This window comes from Simochromis diagramma, unplaced genomic scaffold, assembly GCF_900408965.1.
Source record: "Simochromis diagramma unplaced genomic scaffold, fSimDia1.1 OVJJ01000402.1, whole genome shotgun sequence".
Lineage (NCBI taxonomy): Eukaryota > Metazoa > Chordata > Actinopteri > Cichliformes > Cichlidae > Simochromis > Simochromis diagramma.
In genome coordinates this window covers 4,428,149-4,442,351 of record NW_024386972.1, presented here as the reverse complement: position 1 = coordinate 4,442,351, position 14,203 = coordinate 4,428,149, and the positions used below count along the sequence as shown (strand labels likewise).

Here is a 14,203-nt window from a genome sequence, read left to right as displayed (position 1 = left end):
TGTCAGAGATGGATCTTTCTCCCCACTTAACACTTCTGCAGTTTATGTAACTGAATAGACAGAAACCAAATACAGCTGAAAGAAAGAAAGCAAGAAAGAAAAAAGGAAAGATTAATAATCTCTTCTGCACATGCAAATCGGATCAAGTTAATATTTTTGTGGAAAATCATATCCTCATTGCTCCCTCTGTGGTTCACATCCCAGTTAATTAAATTTTGGTGTAACTGTGCACTCCCTTGGCTGGTGATGTCATCAGTGTGGGAGATAATATCCCTATGGTAATTTAATGTCTGCTACAAGCCTCCCTCTCACCCACCTTTTGAGCCAAATGCCAAACTATTCTGTTGGTCTTTCAAAATGCCAAAAGGTGCGGATGACAGCTCCAACCGTGGGTGTTAAAATTTACAATAAACTCCCAGTGGTATCAAAGTCTCATGACATTGTACAGGTGCATTTATCTGTGTTTTTATATTTTTCGTTGGTCTTTGCAGGTTCTAACTGTACAACCTCTTTTTCTTTTAATAAGTATTTATATTTATAATATTTGGGTTGTTTTTTTTTATATATTTTAAAAGCCTCTTTAGCATTTATTTTATGTAAGTCTATCTTTTTGTCTCAGTAGATATTCAAGGGCAACAGGGAAAAAGAGATCCCAGTCCGGAACATCTTCCCAGAACCTGTGGTCAGTCGATACATTCGAATTAACCCTCGCTCTTGGTTTACCAGGGGCAGCATCTGTATGCGAGTGGAGATCCTTGGTTGTCCTATGCCAGGTGACGGGTTTGTATGGACAAAGCAGATACAATTAGTCCTTAATTTTTCTTGCAGGGCAGATTTTGCTTTTATGCATTTACTTTTGCTTTTCCCAGTTAAAGGTTTTCTATCTGCAGAGATTATCCACAGTAATCATGACACTGTTGGTGCAAAAGACAGGACAAGACAAGAAAGAAAATGTTTTCATTTTGCACAGGCTAAACCTAAACTGAAACCAAGAGAGCAAATTTTAAATCGATCTGAAGCTTTTTAATCTTTAAAAACCAGTAACTGTATGTCTTCTGATTCCAGATCCAAATAATTATTATCACAGACGCAATGAAGTCATAACAACAGATGACTTGGACTTCAGACATCACAGCTACAAAGAAATGAGGCAGGTGAGTTACAGTAAGCAGACCAGTAGTAAAAAAAGAGAAAAGACTCAACCTATTTCTTATTCAGACCAGAGCGTGAAGCAATAAAAATGGCGTATAACTTCGAGCCAACACTAGACAAGTTGTGTCCTTTGCAAGAACAAAGTGTGTAACAAAGTGTAACAAATGAAGCGAACAGTGCCAGCCACATAAAAATTCATAAAGCATCTCTGCTTGTGATATTACTTATTCATATAGTTGTCAAGAGCAGAAGCCTAGTTTGTACTGAGAAGGAGGACAGCTGTATTTGTCACTGCGTACACTCTGCCAGGGTGACTGTGAATTGTAATTGTCTCTAATGTAGCAGTTCTATGTGTCAAACATTCGACTACAGGTGCTCTGAACTGCTCTTTAGCACACTCAGACTGCTATGTATGAGTCTTTAGAAAGCTGCTGTGAGTGCCTGAAATTATATTATAGAAATATCAAAGTTTCTGCTTTTCTTTGCTTTCTTTTCTTTTAAAGCTAACATGTCCCACACAGGAAGTTCAAGCACCAATAGGCCTCCATAAAGAAAGGAATGGCTATTTTTAAAACTCCTTTTGTAGGGCTCTTGCACCCTTGGCATTTTGCTTCTTCTTGTATGTACCATATCTCCCCTTCATCTGTTGCTGTTTAAATACTGCTGTGCCAGAACTTTAAATTGGAAATAGCCCTTTCCGGCTTCCCGAATAAAGCACGTGTCCAATGGAGGGAATGAACAAGATATCCGTTATGATGCTCAAGGACTGTCCTTTCTGTAAACCACGGCTGATTATAATACAGCGCCCTTGGGATTACTGATATTGCCAAACACAGACAGTGAAAAGACATTATAAATGGTGAGGAAAGAGCACTTTTCACACTCTAAATTAATATCGCCCGAGAACACGGTGGCAGAGATGCTTCTCTTTGATAACAGCTTTAGCGTAAGTAGAAAGTTTAAGCATGTAGCATGCGCTGTGTTCTGTTTTATTATGTTTCCGTAAGAAAAAATTACAGAGAAGTGGGCAAAAGATTCCTTCTTCTAAGGCAGATTGTCCCCCAGTGATCATGGTAAATAACAGCCCAGGTTTATTTATCAAGGGCATGCTGTGCTTTATTGAGCTGAGACTTAGGATCCTATATTTCTATCAATAAAAAGCAGACGTTTGTTTAATGATTTACATGAGAAGTTACGTTAAACACAGACTTGATTTAAACCCCATGACCGGCTAATAACTTCTGCTGCAGCTGAAAGAGCTAGCACACACAAATGTCTGACATTACTGGGGTTTCTTTACTTAACAGCTAGTTAGTCTTTCTCCAACTGCACATTTTCTTTGTGTCACCACTCTTACAAAGAGGAGTATACAATAATTGTTTCTATTTTAATCTGCCTCTGTGGGGGACATTCAATGGGCCTTTCTTGCAGGCTTCATAATTGCCTTGACTGCTGCTGCAAAGCCCCTCACACTGGCTGCAGTGTTATCAAATAAGGGCTTTAACACAGCACTGGAGAATGTGTTTCTGGAGTGTCATTTATTTTTATATTTTCGCTTTAAGGATATGTGCACATGTTCTTACAACTAAGCAAGGCCATTATTATTATTATTATGATAGATAGATAGATAGATAGATAGATAGATAGATAGATAGAATTAGTGCTCTTGAACAAGTTGTTAGCAATAAACCTCAAACTAATCACAATTGCTCCAAAGGGCACTAATAACACAAACAAGGTAGAGAGGCCCAGTTCAGTGAATTAGCTAAGGTGACCTCTTGCGAACAGCCAAGGCATCACTTTGCTTAAACTTTGTTTAAACCAAAAATATATATTTTTAATATGTGCTAATTTGTTAATTTAATCATTAAATTTGAATATTTTAAGCAAACGTATGCAGATTAACTCACTTCTGGATGCCAGCTCTCAGTGGACATTTAAGAAACTTAGTGTAACTATTGATTTAGATTTAAGTGATGGATCTTTATAGTCTGTAACCTGGCATGCAGATGTGAAATTTCCAATGAGGTGCATGCCAGGTTACAACATGTAGGAGGCATTTGCAGTTATGATTGATTTTATTCTTATTCATTTTTTATCTTCTTACTCTTATTTATATTTATATTTATATTGTATCCCATTCTTATTTATTTTATCTTTTTACCCTGTATATATCCTATTGTGTCATATCTCCAGTGTTTCCTCAGAGGGCGCTCTCTGCACCGGGGCTGTGATCGACCGTGGCTGCTGGGGCTCTGGGGGTCCTCTCAGCCTGGCTGGGGGGCTTCTTTGCCTCCCTCCTGCTGTGTGCCCAGCCTGGAGGCTGCGGTCTGTGACCGGCTCCCGGTGCAGACGGCTCCCTGTGATAGTGTTTCCTCACTTGGCTCATGCGTACCCAGCCCAATTTTACTCTTTAAGTGTGAGTGTGTGTGTGTGTGTGTGTGTGTGTGTGTGTGTGTGTGTGTGTGTGTGTGTGTGTGTGTGTGGGGGGGGGGGATGTGTGTATTCACATCGTTTATGTTAATGAGAGTGTGGGGAGTGAGTTGGAGGGCGGGGTGGGCTGCTTTTAACCATGTAAAGCACTTTGTGGCTACATTTTTTGTATGAAAAGTGCTTTATAAATAAAGATTAATTGATTGATTGATTGATGATATACAACATAATCCATGCAACTCAAAACAAGCTTTATCTGTTTCCTCAAACAAATGTGAAGAAGCAGACAAATTTGTGACCAAACCCACTCGTCACCATTTTCTGATTAAAAAATGTGAAACTTTAAACTAGTGCATATGGTGAGCCTAACAGTTTGCTCATTAGCTTGAAAACAGCAGTTGTCAAAACAATCTCAACTCAAGGTCGATTTGCTCGCTTGTTGGGCAGCTTTCAGAAGATGACAGCTGTTGTCTTGTCATGAAATGACTGATGTGCCGTGATTTTCTGTCCCTCTGAGCACTTCTGTGACTTTGAAAATTTTGTATCTCAGCAGTAAATACCACAAAAATTCCACCTAGCTGTTTAAATAAATGTATTTTTTTGATCTCTTGTACCTCTGAAAGTAGTTTTTCGGAGCCCCAAAGATAATGTGAGTTCTGCAGTAGATATTAGCTCTCACATTTAGGTCAGATTTTATATAGAGTATCAGTAGCTAATGCCTCATTATTTGCTTTCCACAGCTTATGAAGGTGGTTAATGAAATGTGTCCCAACATAACCCGGATCTATAACATAGGAAAAAGTCAGAGTGGCCTCAAATTGTATGCGATCGAGATCTCTGACAATCCGGGAGAACATGAAGTTGGTGAGTAGTTAAGTAAGTGGATTATGATTGCTGAATATAATGCAGAAAAAAAGGAACATCAAAGACACACAGTGTTCCTAAGAGTTATTTTCTTTCTACAGTTGTAGTGATGGCTCTATAAATTTCCATCTGTTCTCTCTCTCCATCTCTCCCTTAATGTGAAACTGTTGATTAGGCGAACCAGAGTTTCGTTACACGGCAGGATTGCATGGTAATGAGGTGTTGGGACGAGAACTGCTCCTCCTGCTGATGCAGTTCATGTGCCTGGAGTACCTATCTGGCAACCAGCGGATACGTCACCTGGTGGAAGAGACTAGAATCCATCTACTGCCATCTGTCAACCCTGATGGGTACGAGAAAGCCTTTGAAGTGGTAGGTCTGCAAGACAGCCATTTGTGACCTCATACCACGATCTGGCCTCTGGTGAAAGCAGCATCTCTCTGCTTGGTCTCCTCCTAATAAAAGTGCATGTGGTGCTGGAAAATTAGTTTGAATGATGTACAGAAAACGAACAATGTGAGTGCATACTGTAACACACTTTTCACAAAAGCTAACAACCAGTTTCAGGGTCAGTGTCTTACTTCAGTACATGCAAAGTTAAAAGAGATGAAGCTACGGAACCCTGTGACGCTTATATAAAGGCAGCAGGCAAGCCAGTTTTTTAAAAGTTATTGTTTTCCTGACTGATTAAAATGATTAAAGTTTTTTTTTTTAAGAAGAAGCTACTTTTGGTAGCTCACTTATTCACCAGGGGTTGGCACAGCAGGTAGCTGTGTATGTTTGATTTGACAGATTTTTTTTTACGCCAGCTGCCCTTTCTGATGCAATCCCAAAGGGATTTGTGTCTCCTCCCAGGAAAACAAGGAAACTTTAGCTTGTTAGGTGAATGACTACTACACTGTGGAGCCATGGATTAAAGCTTTTTATGGTATTTATATAAAGCCAAATTGCAACAACAGTTGCAAAAGCCCTACGATTACTTACAATTACTTACATTACAATTATTTCTTTGTTTCCTGTAAAAATTAGACTTTTTACCCCCTTATTCTAGTGTACCTACCTTTAGGTATTTGTAGATAAATATAATTACATTATAATTTCAAATAAAATATGTTGACATGCCATTTAATTATAGAGGATTATGCCCTTAGTTGTGGGCTGTATTATAAAGTTTTAGTGCTTTTTTCATACTTGACTTTTTAAAAATAGTTTCTTGGATCACAGTTTCTTTTGTTCAGTGTATAAAAGTCTTATGTAACATGAAAACTGCTGCATTCATTTAAACTAAATGCTCAGCTCTGCATCTCAACTTGGCTCCTGCTAGCCCCAAGTCTCATCAAACCATAGCCAATTAGTTTCAGCAAACACTATCAGTGTCCACTCCCAAACAAGCAATGATCAAAAAGAAAGATGTAACAAATGGGTTAACCAAGCTCGGAACACAGATTAAAAATTTAGGCTTTATATTGTCAAATAAAAATGAGTTGCCATGGCACTCGGCAGCCACCAGTTCTGATCAGATATTTTGGAAAACAAGACCACTAACTTTAATTTTGATGGGTTTAAAGCTGCATGGATCATCAGTCAAATAAAAGCATGGCGACTTTGCCCCAAAATGCTGTTTTGGCATGCAAGAAGGTAGGGAGGGACAGATATCTTCCATAAATTTCTATTAAGGATGCTTTAAACTGTGTTGCAGTGATAAAAAAACAAAACAAAACAAAACACTTAAAGCAGCTTTAAGCCCTTTTTGCTTGCAGGTGATGACCTTCCACTCGACAGCATGTTGTTTGTTTGGCAAACTGTGCGGATGGACCACAGGATTTTTTGATCAGTCTCTGCAACCCCTGCCCCTCCTGTGCCTGGCTTGATACCTCTGCTAAGCCTCTTAATGATAACTCCACACTTCCCACCTCCGCCGCTGACAGAATTCCATCTGTGATCATAGATTTGTGTTCCCACTGTCTTTGAATTTTCCAAATATTGTGGTTTTCTTTTGTTTTACGCAGGGCTCCGAGCTCATCGGCTGGTCTCTGGGTCGATGGAGCAACGATGGAATCGACATTCACCATAACTTTCCTGATCTTAACGCTATTCTGTGGGCAGTTGAGGCAAAGAAGTGGGCTCCTCGTAAAATGTTCAACCACCATATCGCCATCCCAGATTGGTACCAGTCCACAAATGCCTCAGTAAGTCAGTAAATCTTCCCCGTCATAGTCTGTCTTTTAAATTGTGATTGCCATTTGGTTTCCAGTGACTTTTCCCTCAGGTGACAAATTCTGACACTGTATTTTTGTCTTGGACTCCCTAGAAGCGTAACAAACAAATTTCATAGAGAAGATTATCAGTCTTTTGAAAAGGGTAAACATTTCACGGGGGCATATCAGTGCTGTCTATTTTGGGAGAAGCGGATGCATTCGCTGTGTGACGACAAAGGGGCTGTGAGCTAAAATATACCCAGCAATCTATTTAAAGCTCATCCTCACGAGTGTTTTGACGTTGGTGAGAGCCCCGAGTGAGTCATACAAAGCCTCCAGAATAGCTGCTGCAGCTGTAGAGCTGGGATCCCCATCTGTGCTCACAAAGCTGTGAAAACTATCCTTGCCTGCCTGGCTAACTGGTTCAGCCTGTGCTTGGAGATAAAAGGGGTTACGTGAGCCTGAACAGCAGGGGCAATTTTATCAATTTCCTGCCTCTTGATGAATATTTGTCCACTTTTTAAAGTGGATTTTACTAAAATTCTACTGCAGTATTTTAACATTTAAATATTGTTATTACTCCCTCTTGACAGCACATTGCAGCAAATTGTTTTCAGCATGAGTGAGTTTATTTAGTGACTGTGCCGAGACGATTGCATGAAGTACATTATCCTTCCCATTCCTGTATCCCCTCCCGCCTGTAGGTTGCCTTGGAGACACGAGCTCTGATAGCATGGATGGAGAAGATGCCCTTCGTTCTGGGTGGTAACCTCCAGGGTGGGGAGCTTGTGGTGACCTTCCCGTATGACAGAACTCGCTCCCAAGGGGTGGTCAGGGAGCAAACCTCGACACCAGATGACCACATCTTCCGCTGGCTGGCCTTCTCCTACGCGTCCACCCACCGTCTGATGACTGATGCCAACCGACGGGTCTGCCACACACAAGATTTTGCCAAGGAGGATGGCACCATCAACGGCGCATCCTGGCACACTGCAGCCGGCAGTTAGTGTCCATATCTGGAGGGTGGATTTCTCTGCTCAGCTCTGAGCCTTTGAGCTGTAGCTTTTTGTTAGCATATATCTGCATATTTGGAAAACTTCTGCTTTCAGAGCTTCTAGGTTTTAGCCAAAGCATTATGTAATAATTCACAGACAAACAAATAATAATGAAAGGCTTTTTTAAGCCCACTTTTAATTTCACAGATCTGGCCAGTAAGTGAACTAAATCCTGACCGGCTTCTGCTGTCTCTTTTTCTTGGCAGGTATGAATGATTTCAGCTATCTGCACACAAATTGCTTTGAGCTGTCGATGTATGTGGGTTGTGACAAATTTCCTCATGAGAGTGACCTGCCTGAGGAGTGGGAGAACAATCGCGAGTCTCTTCTTGTATTCATGGAGCAGGTACAGAGGCAAAGGAGCCCCTAAATTTCACACATGTACATAAAAAACTTAACAAATAACCAATAAAGGCACTTAAACACGAGTGTTTTAAATATTTTAGAGCTTTTTTATAATGTACATGGTTTTAATTTACTAATGTTATATCAATACCATAACTGTTTTATACTAAATTAATGCTGTTGTCAAATATAGGTTTAGCTAGCTGTTATTTGAATATCGGTGCTACATGAGGAGGAACAATATTATAGAATCCTTAACTGTCAACATACGGTACACTTCACATCATTAAATCACACACGATGACATGTGCCATGCTTCCACGTACAGGTGCACCGTGGGATCAAAGGTGTAGTCAAGGACCACCAAGGTCGTGGAATAGCTAATGCCATCATCTCTGTGGAGGGCATCAACCATGACATTCGTACAGGTATCATGCTGCTTTTACCTGATTCTTATTACTGTGACAGTGTGGTCTATCCTCTGTATGTGTGTAAACATGGAAAAATATTGTCCTTGTGACTGGTGCTGCAAAGTTGCCTGTGAGCTGTGTGTTTATTTGTTATTTGTCTGCCACTTTATATGTGTGTGCTTGACATCTAAATGAAAGGCCATTTCTTAGTTTTAGTTTTTTGAGATCCCCATTAGCTCATGCAATAGCAGTAGCTACTAACTGTTGATCTCTGTGTGTACTCTGAGTCATTAACGGTTAATGGTTTGAGCTAGTAACCCTGTACAAAGTAAACATATTTACAAGAAACCCCCCCTTCCAATTGTCTGGACCTGGGTAGCTGTCAGCGTCTGTTTTGCAGCAGCGGTTTTGCATTCATCTGAAATTTTTTGCGAGTAAGCTCAGATTTTGCAATCAAAGCAGAAGAAGCTGCCTCGGGGCGCTCTGACTCAACTGTCTCCACAGTCCAGCTTATTCCTCAGAAATGAATCATTCTTGCAACGAGTTGGTATTTCGGTATAAGACGGGATAAAAGGCACAAACAAAAGCAGGTTATGTATTTTAGCGGAGCTCTGACTCAATTCACAGTCATAGCCTGTGCTGCCAAGGCCTCCTGCTCCGAATTTAACAATCAAGTGTGAGTCCTCAAGGCAATCTATTCTGATGCCTTAAAAAATGCAGCTTTCCAAGCCAAAGTAGTTTTGTACTTAGAGCATGAAATCAAATGTTCAAAAGGACATTGGCCATTATTATTCCTGGAACTAAGTTTAAGTCAGCGCTTCCTCCTAGGATTCTCACTATTCTCAGCTGCAGAGAGGAAAGATGTGAGGGTATTTACTTTGATGACTGTACCTTTTCAGCTGCTTTGAATTTCCTTTGGAACTTTATGGACCTTTAGAAAAAGGCATTTGCAAGGCGGTTTCTCTCTTATCAAGATGAAACAGCTGTAGTCACCAAGAAGACATGACAGAAAGCTTTGGTACTGCTGATACACTGATATCCAATAGATAATGGAAATACGCTCTAGTTCCATTGCATTTTTCATGCAGTGACTTCAGAAAACAATTCAGTTCTCTTCTTCCATCTAAATGCTAGTAATATGAGCATGGATGCTGTTGTGTAACTATTTGGACTGACAGCAGCAGAACCAGACCTGCCTTCATATTTCATTTGTCTCAGTGGTTGTTCAGACGCGTCAGGTGGGTGTTTGGATGGCAGGAGGGACGCAACACTGTCGTTTTTGTGAGTGAGTCAAAGGCTGAAAATATTCCATAGGCGCACTGGTGTACTGAGGTCACGTAAAGGCAGTATTTGGCACAGAGAGACCAAGAAAATCCAACACGACAAAGCAGAGCTCCTTTTAAAAGAGCTTCTTTCTACTTTTACACAACACCTACCTCGTCAAAAGTAGAACACACAGAACTCGCCAACATTTATTTTAGGCATCAAATGAAGGCTTTTATGATGCTTGTTTTTCTGCCACTGCTTACTGGGCTGTTCAAATTCAGATTTCTAGGACAGAATTTGCATTTTGCAACTGTGGCAAAAATAGTGTGCTTTAATGTGTTTTCACAGTCCATAATATGTAAAACACTTAAGGGTGCATCACATATAGTAACATTTCTTACTCGTGGCTGTGCCAAGACTATAGAAATCAATTTCACCATAATTTATGCTTCAGCTTTATATCATGGCCTGTATATTAAAGATGGACGTAGTCACTGGATTAGAAAAGTGAAGCCACTTGGGGGGGGAAGCCTAAAGATGCAAAGGGCATTACAAAACTCTGGATCTAAAAGACTAAAATTCATTAGGTGTCAGCTTCTATGATGAACTGCTGAGTCGGTGCATATTTTTCTCAAGCCATTAAGATGTTATTAGCTAATTTACTACTTCTGATCAATGTGCTCATCGTGCTTTTGAAAAAAAAGAAACTGGTTGGCCAACAGTATAACTGAAGGGAATAATAATTTGGCTGTATGGCAAGTATGCACAAGCAGATCAAAGTCCTGTCAACTGATAAAAAGTAACTAATTAATTGCACTATTTCCATTAATTAAAGGTGATAATTGCATGTTTTTCTCATAATTAAGTCATAATTAAGGTAAAATCAAGCAAAACATTGAAGAGAACAAAGTTTTCTATAGAATCTTAAAATGGACATATGTTCCTTTTTTTTTTTTGACATATACAGTACTGTGCAAGTCTTGAGCCACCTGTCATTTCTTTATATTTTGTTTCCAAGGATAACTTTTAGGTGGTTTTTAATGGTAGTTTCCCAGGCTTTCAGAACATTTCAGAAGGTTTTTCTATGAACATGCTTTTTCACTCATTTTCCATACAGTCCTTATAGCCAACCATTTTCAGAGGAACCTGTTTTCTTCTTCTTATTTTTTTTTTTTGTTGCTTTTTTAAAATTCTGGCTGGACTGAGACCTTTCTGTGTGATTTCTCCATGTTCTCCCCCCAAGGTTTGCTCTAGGTACTCTGGCCTCCTCCTAGAGTCCAACAACATGCAATTTGTAAGGTTAAATTAACTGGTGATTCTAAGTTGCCCATAGGTGTGAATCGTTTCCTGTGTTAGCCCTGTGATAGACTGGCAACCTGTCCAAGGTGAACCCTGCTTCTCGCCCTATGGCAGCTGGAATTGCCTCCAGCTTCCCGTAACACTTAATTGGATAAGTGGAAGAAAATTGATGGATGGATGGTGTTGCATTGTTTGTTAAGCCACCTAACACTGACCTGTGACTCATTCAAGTTTAAAAAGTTACCTAACTCAAGGGATGAACCAGTGTTGTGTCTGCACTTAAACAATTTAGCAAAGGGAAGAAAAGGAACTTGTATCTTTAGACACTTTGATACTCTACCAGTCTGTCAAAAAAAACTAAAAACAAAACGTGTTGCTATTTATTTTGTTGAATATGCCAAAAAATGCCAACGATAACACGGTTTTACTGTCATGATTCGGCTGTGTGGCAGGAAGGAGAGGACCCAAACGCAAACTCACAGAGACAAAACGTAAACTCAAAACACAGCTTTAATGCTGGCATAAAGCAAAACACAAAAACAGTACTAAACTAAACTGGGAAAGCTAAACATAAAGTATACCAGGAACCACGGGGAGAATCACACACAGCATGAGGGAGACTACGACACTGACAAAGAGAAACACAGAGCTTAAATACACAGAGGGATAACGAGGGAATGAGACACAGAAGGGGAGCACAGCTGGGAGTAATCAGGCTGGACGAGACAGACGCAAAACTAGAAACACTCACATGAGGCATGGACCTTCAAAGTAAAACAGGAAACACACTGACTGAATTCTAAAACACGCAAACTAAACAGCAACTGGGGAGACAGAACATAGGAACCTGAAACATGGTACAAAACATCACAGTGGAAATAACATGGAACACAGGGAAGCCATATAACAAAGCCAAAGAGCTAAACCTAAGATAACCATAACTGAGATCCAGGGAAACAAGAAACAGTACATCAAAGGACTCAAAACATAAACCATGATATAAAAGCACAGGATCTCTTCCAAATAAAATAGGAAACATAATGAGACGCAGACATGATAACCAGAACTTGACAACGTAAGACACAGACATGAAACACATGAAGAGCAGGGGAGACTTAACATGGGTTGGAAACACAAGGGGGAACTAATAAGCAAATGAACATAGGAGACCTAAAGAGCTTAACATACTATAGACATCAAAATGAACTAAAACTCAAAACACTGGGTCCTAAGACCCAGGATCGTGACATTTACAGACATGAAAAAAGTATTTTGGTGCCAACAAGGTGATTCCCGAAGAGTTATTACGTAGAAACCTGTCACAGTACTGTATGCAGTGTGTCCTTAAAAAACTTGATGAAGCTGGAAAAATGAAGGATGAAAGATGTGGGAAGCCTAAAAACAACAAATGAACACTATCTGAAAGTGATTCATTTAATCGCAGATGCTAACATATTAATTTTGATAGCACTAAGTGCTTAGTATTTCTAAAATCTGCTCACCTCTTTACTCAGTGATAGCCATGACAGCTACAGCACTTTCCTACGAACAAAGTTAATTTTCAGTGTTTGTGTCTTCAGCTGCTGACGGTGATTACTGGCGCCTGCTGAACCCAGGGGAGTACAGAGTAACAGCGAGGGCTGAGGGATACAGCCTCCTGAGCAAGAAGTGTGAGGTGGGCTATGAGATGGGTGCCACCCGTTGCGACTTCACCATTGGCCGCACTAACATGTCACGAATTAAAGAAATAATGGAAAAATTCAAAAAGCAACCCATCAAATTGCCCATGAGGCAGCTTGCGGCCCGGGGGTCCAGAAGGAGACGTCTGGGAACATAATGACCGTATGAGGTAGCTGGAGGAAGAATTAAAAACAAACATCTGCTCTGATCAGACTGCGGTGAAGGCCAAGCCTGGGTTTGGATCTGTGTCAGATTCCTTCTGAGTGCTGTCAGTGGAATTAGTGTTTTGAGACTAAAAATGTGGATTAATTTAAACGGGGCACTCTATTTGATTTCTTGTTTGGTTAGAGCTTCTTTGCACTCACTGTCATCATCAACTTTTCTCTCATCTCAACGGGAAACATTTATGCTTTTCATTTGGTGGAAGGTCAAGTTTGTTAATAGGGCAAATCTTGTGGCATTAGCTATAACAGCAGATAAGAGATTGTCATCATATTAGAGCTATTTTTTCTTTAATAAATGACTATAGAAATTTAAGCCACTGTGAGGAACTACCATGAATGTCATTATGCACATACTTAATAACTTATGTAACACAGTTATATAAACAGTTACAAAAGCTTTATTACCAACAGCTGTATAATGTTGAGTCCTTAAAAAGCTTGTGGACTTAGTGACCTTTGTTTGTCATTGATTCTGTTTTATACACTTTTCTTTTAGTTATTAAAATAAAAGCTGTGTTTTGCACAAAGTGAACTCGTTCAGCTGATTATGTTGTGTGTGAATTCAACTCAGGAAGCCAAACTGTGTAACATCTTTTTAATACAGATTTTTGCTAGTCACTATGCCTGTCACCACATGTATAAAACTTTAAGCTTCTAATAATTTGCATGAGACATCCTGAAAAAGTTACTTATCAGAATCTGTAATTTTGGAGAGACATATCCAAAAAAACTAGAGACAATTTCTTACATATAGAAACAGAAATTAAGAAAATGCTGTTTTCATTCAATTTTCATGCTGTGCAGACTCTACCACAAAAACAAAAATATCAATATAGTCTAATACAAATAGAACCTACTGGAGTACCCAGATGATTCTATAATTAGAAATAAGGGAAAGTACTTGGGCTAAACAGATGGATTCTTTCATTTACAAAAATATGCACATTGCCCTAGGTGGGGGGTGGGGGGTTCAGGTGACGTTTAAAACATTCAAAGAGGTATTAGAAACGCAAAAATGTAATTTTTTGTACATATATATATCTAAGTATTTGTATAAGTATTTGTTATAAGAAATTAAAATTTCACAGCAATCATTATAAACCATAAAATCATCACGACTGATTACTGCCATCTTGCCAGAAGTGGTCATATAGCTTGGAAAGGGCATGGGTGATCCATGATCTCTACATGCTTATTACTACTAAAATCTTCTATAATACACAAAATCTGTGTCTGTCTGTGTGGTGAACTCTCTCTAGAGATCAGGAGCTGAGCAA

General features: G+C 39.6%; 1 protein-coding gene across 1 annotated transcript in view; it reads left to right on the top strand.

The window, feature by feature from the left end:
- Nucleotides 1-13,458, top strand: part of cpxm2 (carboxypeptidase X (M14 family), member 2) — a 29,095-nt gene extending 15,637 nt beyond the window's left edge. The window contains exons 6-14 of the mRNA XM_040039178.1: nucleotides 623-773; nucleotides 1,066-1,154; nucleotides 4,326-4,449; nucleotides 4,625-4,821; nucleotides 6,459-6,638; nucleotides 7,352-7,649; nucleotides 7,909-8,048; nucleotides 8,376-8,475; nucleotides 12,603-13,458. Of these exons, the coding sequence (XP_039895112.1) occupies nucleotides 623-773; nucleotides 1,066-1,154; nucleotides 4,326-4,449; nucleotides 4,625-4,821; nucleotides 6,459-6,638; nucleotides 7,352-7,649; nucleotides 7,909-8,048; nucleotides 8,376-8,475; nucleotides 12,603-12,859 (1,536 nt within the window). The 3' untranslated portion in view covers nucleotides 12,860-13,458. The remainder of the gene's footprint in view (nucleotides 1-622; nucleotides 774-1,065; nucleotides 1,155-4,325; nucleotides 4,450-4,624; nucleotides 4,822-6,458; nucleotides 6,639-7,351; nucleotides 7,650-7,908; nucleotides 8,049-8,375; nucleotides 8,476-12,602) is intronic.
- The last annotated feature ends 745 nt before the right edge of the window (nucleotides 13,459-14,203 follow it).